At 46.0% G+C, this 8,886-nt stretch overlaps 1 protein-coding gene across 5 annotated transcripts in view; it reads right to left on the reverse strand.

The window, feature by feature from the left end:
* THSD4 (thrombospondin type 1 domain containing 4) overlaps window positions 1-8,886 on the reverse strand; it is a 639,484-nt gene that overhangs the window by 48,564 nt on the left and 582,034 nt on the right. For all 5 annotated transcript variants that reach the window (XM_019659629.1, XM_019659633.1, XM_019659631.1 and 2 more), the window contains 2 exons: window positions 5,819-5,994; window positions 3,437-3,533 (listed from right to left, as the gene is read on the reverse strand). In XM_019659629.1, the coding sequence (XP_019515174.1) occupies window positions 3,437-3,533; window positions 5,819-5,994 (273 nt within the window). The remainder of the gene's footprint in view (window positions 1-3,436; window positions 3,534-5,818; window positions 5,995-8,886) is intronic.

Below are 8,886 nucleotides of genomic sequence, written 5' to 3' on the forward strand. Positions count from 1 at the left end.
GGAGAGGCAGGAGTGTGAGGTCTTAGTTTTCCTGACCACTGCAGACCCTCACCGGTGCTGGGAAGGAATTTTTACTCATATGCACGTGTGTGTGGGGAGCCCCATACAGACTGAGATCAAATTTCTACCAGTTTCAAAGAAGTTTTAAGTTACTTAGATTTACATTGACTTATGGAAAAGAATGACATGTGATGTTCCTTGTCCATTTAGGTTATAGACAAAGATTCAAATGGGCTGCAAACACGTTTGTCTATGTATAGAAAAGGGCGGGGCAGAATCCCACCAAATTGTTAAGACAGATTCCCTCTGGGATGGGGGGAGGGGGGAGGGGGAAAAGGTTGGGGCAGATCGCCTTTTTTTAGTAGACTTTTTTTTTTTTAAGAGCAGTTTTAGGCTTACAGAAAAATTAAGTGGAAAGTACAGAGTTCCCATAGCTCCCCTGTCCCCACGCATGCACAGCCTCCCCCATTATGAACAACCCCCCTGCCCCCACCACCACCAGGGTGGTACATTTGTTACAATTAGTGAACCTCCATCGACACATCATTATCACCCAAAGTCTAGAGTTTACAGGCTTGTCGTTCTGTGGGTTTGGACACGTGTATCACGACATGTGTCAACCGTTATAGTATCATACAGAAGAGTGTCACTGCCCCTGGAAATGACTTAAAAGTCCTCTGTGCTCCATCTGTTCATCCCTCCCTCCCCTGGCAACCGCTGGTCTTTCCTGTCTCCATAGTTTTGTCTTCTCCAGAGTGTCACTGAGTTGGAATCACACAGTGTGCAGCCTTTTCAGATTGGCTTCTTTCACTTAGTAATACACATATGAGTTCCTTCCACGTCTTTTCATGGCTTGAGAGCTCATTTCTTTTTAGTGCTGAATAATATTCTGCCACCTGGTGGACCACAGTTTATTTATCCAAATTCACCTATTGAAAGACATCTTGGTTGCTTCCAAGTTTTGGCAGTCATGGAGCAGGCACATTTTACTTCACGTGTTTTTATTTTGATTGAATAATGTTCAAACACATATTAGTTTCATACAAAATAAGGAGGCAAATTCTAGAGTTACTGTGGAATCCAGATAAACCTTAGGGCTTCTCTCCCCCTTCACCAGTACTTTCTTATCTGGTTGGCTACTTATAATACTTCATGCTTTAAAATATTATATGCAAATTAAGCCACAGAGCCAAGACCAGGCATATTGATATAAATAAGGCTGTCCAAGAGGTTATTAGCCAAAAACATTTCTAAATCTTTTGAGTACTTAGTATGCACTGGGCACGAGGCTTGACATATAATTTATTGAGTCTCCTCCTCTCTGCACCAGAACAAAACAAAACCTTTGAGTGTAGCTTTTCCCCCTCTATTTTGTAGACTGGGAATGTGTTCAGAGAAGTTACTGACTTGCCTGAGGCTGCACAGCAAGGAGGTGGCAGTCAGATTCAGGCTCTGGCCTCCTGACTCCGCAGATACGGAGGGCGAAGCCTGGTCCAGAATGTTCTTTCTCACCACATTTTTACAGCTGACCCCTTCCGGGCCCGCCCTGTCCCAGGCTGCCGATCTCAGAACCCCAGGCTACCTATTAGGTGAGACCCAGTAGACTTGTCATCAATCATCATCATCCTATACGATTTCAAATTGTCTGTCCAAATCGGCATCAGGCCATCAGTAATCTCAATAGTTTGCCATCTAAACTTGGTTCCCAGCCTATGTATTGCTCCTGGAAATGGCTTAAAAATTTTGTTGGGCTGGGTGTGTAGACTTGGAGTTTGGGCAACACATGTACTCCCCGTGCTGGGCACACACCAGACTGTTTTCTCCAGGCAGCCAGGTGGCTCCTCCCTGATATGTGACAGTAAGATAACCTGGGTATCTGACTGGCAGCCCAGAGAAGGATGGATGGGCCAGGTCTGGCATCTGCTCCCTCCATTCCTAGGACAGGTGCTGGGCCAGGTAGCCTTTAGGGAGTATAGCAAGCTCAGGCTGGCCTGAGGTCACTGTGGGACCTGGGCAAGTAACCTAATCTCTTTAAGCTTCCATTTCCTTACTCTTAACATGAGGGTGATAATCATCCCTCTCTCTGAGCACTGTGGTGAGAATTCGATGAGTTAATCTATGTGAAGGGCTCAGCAGTGTCTGGCTCACAGCAAGGACTCAGTCAGTGCCTGTGAGCGGCTACCACCATTACTATTTCTGCAGACCTTCCTGTTTAAAAGATGCAAAAGACAGTCTCCGTTTGGGTGGTGGGCTCCATCGTTGCCTGGTGAGCAAGTATCTGCAGAGCTGAGTGCTGGAACGTATCCAGCAGCAGCCCAGTGAAAGCTGCCTGCTCTGTCCAACATCAGTGCCCCCAGGGAGAGGTAGATCGCTGGGTGTGAAATCCGTATTCAGTTCTTACTGGTCAAAGTAGTGTAAACAGACTCAAAAGGGAACCCCGAGAAAAGGCACTGGCAGAGAGAATAATGGCCCTCCGAAGATGCCTGTATCCTAATCACTGGAATCTGGAATATGTGACCCTATATAGCAAAAGGAACTTTCCAGATGTGATTAAGTTAAAGATTCTGAGAAGGAGAGATTACCCTGGATTGTCTGGGAGGGCCCAATGAAGGGTCCTTATAGAAAAGAGGCAGAAGGTGAGAGTCAGAGAAAGAGATGTGATGACGGAAGAAGAGGGTCAGAGTCAGAGATATTCGCAGGTGCTGCTCGGCTGGCTGTGAATATGGAGGAAGCGGCCACGAGCCAAGGAATGCAAGCAGCCTCTTAAAAGATGAAAGGAAACAGATTTCCTCCTAGAGCAGCGGTTCTCAACCTGTGGGTCGCGACCCCTTTGGGGGTTGAACGACCCTTTCACAGGGGTCGCCTAAGACCATCGGAAAACAAAAGGATATTTACATTACGATTCATAACAGTAGCAAAATTACAGTTATAGAGTAGCAACGAAAATAATTTTATGGTTGGGGGTCACCACAACATGAGGAGCTGTATTAAGGGGTCACGGCATGAGGAAGGTCGAGAACCGCTGTCCTAGAGCCTCTGCAGGGAGCATGACCCACCAATAAGCAAAACCCGTTTTGAACTTCTGACCTCTAGAACTATAAAATAATAAATCTGTGTTATTTTAAGCCACTCAGCTTAAGGTAGTTTGTTATGGCAGCAATAGAAATGAATATAAGGCATTTCAAAATGATGAACTGGAAAGAAAGACCCAGATGTTCACTTCATTTTTGAATCAAGTGAATGAAACACTCTTATCAGCAAAGGCTCAGACACATGGTGAAGCATCTTCTGATATCTGGCCACTGACTCTGAGATATGTGTCCTTGGTTTTCTTCTGTGTTGACTAAGAGACAGGGGGTAACTGTGCAAGAAGAAGACAGACAAGAGCTCTAAAAGGAAATGACCTGAGTGCTTGGAAGCAAAACATGGATTTTACCTGGTCTCCTGTGAGATGGCACCTGTGGGCTGATGGCGTTGGTCCCCATGATGACGTATTCATAGTGGACTCCTGGGTTGGGCTGCTGGTGTATCATCTGACAACACAAAAGCCAATGTCACTGCACTGGCATGCACACACGTCCCTTTCCTCCTGGCTTTGAGTTCAGTGGTATGAGTGGCACTATATAAATGAGTGGGTTGATTCACATGTAATAATATTAGTGGACCTGTGGCAGATTAAACAAAGACTATTTCCAGATGGCTTTTTATTTGCTTTTGAGAAATGAAGAACTGAGAAGAAAACTATGCTCTCAAAATGTCCAAAATAGATACATGTTTACACTGCAGAGAACCAATTTGAACACTAGGTGGCGAGATAGAGCCAGCACAGAAGGGCCAGACCTCCGGCAGGGCCAGCCCGGGTCCTTTCGTTTTCCTCCCAAGCTTTCTACCTGGCAGATGTGGCTGCCACAGGAAAGGCCCGCCCCAACCCTCTTCCTAGTTGACTGTTGGGTCGCACCCCTTCTCATCCATAGAAAGCTCCAGAACCCCAAGAAAGATGGGGTCAGGAAAACAGGTATAATGGAAGTAACTCTCTCTCTGGGTCCTATTCTCTCAGGAACTGATGACAAAAGGAGGATAGCAAGCAGGAAGCTGCATTGGGCTGCGGAAGTCAGCAAGGAAACTTATCTGGAACAAAAACACCAAATCAATCCGCATGGCCCGGCAGAACGAGTCCCTCCCTATTGGCTCAGGAGCACACGCGCTTAGGCCCATGGCTTTCCTGGTGGACGAGAGGGCAGAGGGCTAAATGCAGCAGCAGAATGGGACTCGGCCCTGCAGAGATGAGCCAGGCAAGAAGGCACTGTTCCATTTTGATATTTCTGTCTCTGGTGCTTCGTAGAGGGGCTCTCCTGTCGGCCAGCTGTGTAGCCCAGAACACATCCCTTACACTCAGTTTATGATTTCTTCATTTGGAGAAGAAGGAAGTTAGAAGACAGCTGATCTCTTAGGTCCTTTTTGCTACAAGTGCCTCAGAGTTACTGCTGCCTGGGCGGGTCCTGTTTAGATCCTGAGTACGTCTGTTATGTCCATTTATACCATCGTCTCTTACCCCCTCCCAACATGTGAAATGGGGCCTCCATTTTATAAATCACCGGCAGAAGGCAGACATGAGAACCCCTGGGATCCTTACACTAGGAAACCATGGTGGTGTGCACAGAACCCCAAGAGACACGGCGGGGTGACCTCAGGTTCCCGCTGTCTCCCCCTCATCCCCTCGCTTCTCCTTTCACACAATTCGACCATCGGTATGAGGCCGGAAACCATCCCTCCCTCTTCCGCGCCTCTTCCGCGCGAGCATTCATTCTGCCAGTGCAGACCTTGTCCCGTATATGAAGTTATTGTTGGCCACCACATCCGAGACCACCCACCATGGGCCTTTCACAAGCCGGGTTTTTAATTCCTGATGCCATTCGAAACTTATTCAGAGTCCAACAACCCACTGGACAGCGTAAAAAAATATTCAAAATTAACTATAACAAGGCTTCCTTTACAGTTCTGGTCCACGAGCCACTAGGCCCGAGAGAAATGAGAGTGTAACTGTATAATTGGAGAAGTAATATTTATAAAACACACACACAGCTCGCATCTTGCACATCAGCATGGCCTTGGAGGTGGTGAGGGATTGCAGACCTATGGGTGAGCTCATTCTTTTCATCATACAAACCCCATTTCAAGCTTTTGTTTCCTGTCTTTTTAAGAAGACTGGATTCTAGTGATTTCTTTTAAAAATTAAGGACCATTTGTAAACGCTTGGGTAACTTAATAATTAGTTTCTTGTACAATCAATCCAAGTGTAGTCTTCTGCGAAGCAGGGGACTTCTAGTGACTCTCAGAGCCTTATTGTGTCCTCTGGAATACGCGGGGCTCCCCTTTCTTCATGGGCTTTCACAGAATTTGAAGAGGGCTGTGAGCTCTGAGCGGTCTTGTCTTGCTTTAGGCATTTGCTTGCTTTTGCCATAAAAAGAAAACATGCCAAATTAGCATTAGGAGGAAAGTGCCTGGAGGAGAGCCAATGCTCATGAAATAAAGGATATGTTTTGCCTCTGATTTGATTCAACAAGTAAAATTGGTTTTACTGGGTCAATAAACTCTGAGGGTTAGAAGCATCTGGTAGAGTTTAAGGTTTCTGTGAGCCAGGTACATTTAGGGTGACTGGTAAAGATGAACACCAAGATTTAAGGGCACCTCAAAAGACTCCGCTCAAACGGTTTTATTGAGCACGAGCAATGATGTGTCGCTTATTTGTTCTAAGTGTGGCCCTGCGAAGCAACAAGATACAAAATCCAGAGAACAGCCCAGAAACATCCAAACTCACATAGACATCCAAGATCTCATTGGTGGGACCTTCAGCCAAAAAGGACTCTCCAGCAGTGCTTGAAATCTCATTGGGACGCTTGTAGGTGAACATTGTCCCTCCGCCCTCGTATTTTCCGGGCCGGTCAATTGCCCAGTTCCCGTTGATGATGGAGCGGCCAGAACGACTTCGCAAGGCTGTGGAGAAAAATGAGACAGTTTCTTACGTGAGCCCAGGGTGCGCACAAGAAACTGAACTGACATCCCCTGACCCCATTGCTGGCTTATTTATCCAGCAAGTTTTTCATTCGGATCTGCTATGTGCCAGGCACTGATCTAGGCCCTGGGGCAGGACCAGGCATCCAGACCACATCCCTTTGGGCTTAATCAGCTCTTCAACCCACTTTGATCCCTTCTACCACTTGGACATAGAAATGAAGGGTGGGGGTGGTTAGGTGAGAAGGATCTGGAAAACCAGAGAGAAAGAAGAACGTGAGAGGAAGAAGATAAAAGGGAGGGGTGGGGGGAACTGTATTATATCTCATTATCTAGGTGAGAGGTTGCACACTGGCAGCTCGTCAGCTGATTTTGGCCTGCAGATGGGCTTAGTTTGGCCATCGCAGTGTTTTTCTAAAAAGTATAATTGAACCTAAATTTAAGAATTGGGAGATTTCACATAAAAAAAGTTAAGAGTTCTAGCTTGTCTTGTAAAACAAGAAGACATGTTAACACTGGCTCCATTCCCTGAAGGCAGCGGTCAGTTGGAGCTGGGGAGGATGGCACGTTTTGTATGGGGTCTGCAGGCTCCAGTTTGCCGTAATCTCCACCGCTCCCCAATACTCCCCAACACTGAGGCTAAGTCTCAGCTTATTACCTGCTTATTCATGAATAGGAATTATGCATTCCCTGTGTGAGCATGCTTGCGTTGCTATTTTTCTTAGAATTTTCCCACTTGTTTATCTCCTAAAAGTGGCAAAGCTAAATAAAGACCGGGAGGTTTCTCGTGATTTTCTCCTACCTGGTTAGTTTCCTTCATTTATACTACCTCCCTGCCTTCTGTGGGCTTTGGAGGCTGTGGACTGTGTTAGATATTCCACACACAGGGTCAGAATCAATCTGCATAACACTGCTAAGCAGGTGTGTGTCCCCATCTTTCAGGGAGTGAGTGGTTCAGGGACCAGAGAGGACTTGTTCAAGGTCATGAAGATGGTCAGTGTTGGGACTGCGATTTGGAGTCCACACTCAGAAGGGAGGTGAGAAGGGTGGAGGGGCGAGAAATCAGGATTAGGATTACTGAGAAGAAAAGGACCGCATGTGAGAGCAGACATTCTTCCCTTAGACGTGTGGCATCTTCAAAGCCATAGCCAGTGGCGGATTGGGTTAAGCGAGATCCTGTTCTAAGCATCATGTCCACAGTGGGTCCCGTGGGGGTCACTGGCTCTTTGAACGTTCACTTTACAGAGTTCCTAAATTTAATTTTTCACAACACATTGTGGAAAAATGTATCTATAAACAAAAGTAGCGAGAACAATATAATAAACCTCCAGGTCCCCACTGCCCAGCTTCGACAATGATCAACTCATGGCCTATCTTGTTTCACTTTGCAAATCTCAGACCCCATTTGTCCTTACATTTTCCAGTGGGGTGTCTCTAAAAGATAGGGACTCTCTGAGTTTCATAAACTCATTTCCAGCAGCGATTCTGCAGTGGGCTTTCCCAGATCTGCAAAGTTAGAGGGGGCTCAAAAGGATGGAAGGGCCTCCAATTTCCAGGAGGCCTTCCCTGCAGACTCCACCCCTGCCTGTCTGGTTGCTATGGCTACTGAAAGATATCACCTTGGCAACTGAGGCATTGAATACTGAATTATAAAATCAATTCAGCTCACTGAGTGGCAACGAAGGGTCACGAGTAGAGACTGAGAAGAACAGGTTTGAGGGTGTTTCCTATCAAAACCCCCACTTCCTGAGAGTGGTCTACACAGGGTTTCCATTTCCTCACTTCCCAGTCATTGCTCAACCATCTCCTATTTGACTCCTGCCTCCATTATACCATTGAAACAATTCAAATTAATGTCACCAAGACTGCCATGTTGCTAAATCCAGTGGGCGTTTCCCAGGCCTCCTCTTAGGAGACACTTCAGCAGCATTTGGCACTACTGACCACTCCATCCTATTTGAAACGTGCTTGTCTTGGTTTTGGGATAATATACGCGGCTTAGTTTCCACCTGCCCTCAGCTTCTGTTTTTATTTTCTGTCTCACTTTTCCTACCTGGCTATTACATATTAGCTTCTTTAAGGATGTAAGGAGTAGACATGATTTGGGTGCTGTACTTCCTTCATGGGCCATTTCTCCTATGCCCATGGCTTTAATTACTATATCCAGTGACTCCCAAATTTATGTTTCCAATCTGGACATTTCCTCTGGTCCCAGACTTTTATACCTAATTGCCTATGTGACAGTTTCACTCAGATGTGTTGTCTAAGATTGAGCTAATCCCTGACCTCTTCCAGTGTTTCTTAGTTCAGTAAATGGCACCACCACCCATCTAATTAGAAACACAGGAATCCTAGATACCTCCTGCCCTCCTGATCCCCTATATTCAATCCATCATCCAATTTTATTTAACCTCCTTCATATTTCTTGAACCCATCTGCTTCTTTTCATGTCCACTGTCATAAGCAAGGGCTAAGGCACCGTCAGAGCTCATCTGGACTAACTCAAAAACCTTATAATTGGTCTTCCTGTTTCCTTTCTTTTCAGCCAGAGTGATCTTTTCAGAATGCTGATTTGATCATCAATGAAGGCTCCAAATTTTTCAATGGCTTTCTGTTTCTCTAAGGAAAAACAAATCATTAATGGGGCCAGGGTCCCAGGTAATGTGGTCCAGCCTCATCTTATGTCACTGTCCTTCTCTCTGTGTTCTGTTCCCTGACCTTCTTTTAGCTCATCTAATAAATACATCATGTTCCCTCCTCAATACTGTTCCTTCTTCCAGAAATGCTTCCCCTCACCCCCAATCCTATTTGTTCTTTAGATGTCAGCTCCTCAAGGCAGTCTCCTCCCACCCCTGGTCCAGGCCTGTCTCTTCT

Source organism: Hipposideros armiger, unplaced genomic scaffold (genome assembly GCF_001890085.2).
Source record: "Hipposideros armiger isolate ML-2016 unplaced genomic scaffold, ASM189008v1 scaffold_302, whole genome shotgun sequence".
NCBI classification, from domain to species: domain Eukaryota; kingdom Metazoa; phylum Chordata; class Mammalia; order Chiroptera; family Hipposideridae; genus Hipposideros; species Hipposideros armiger.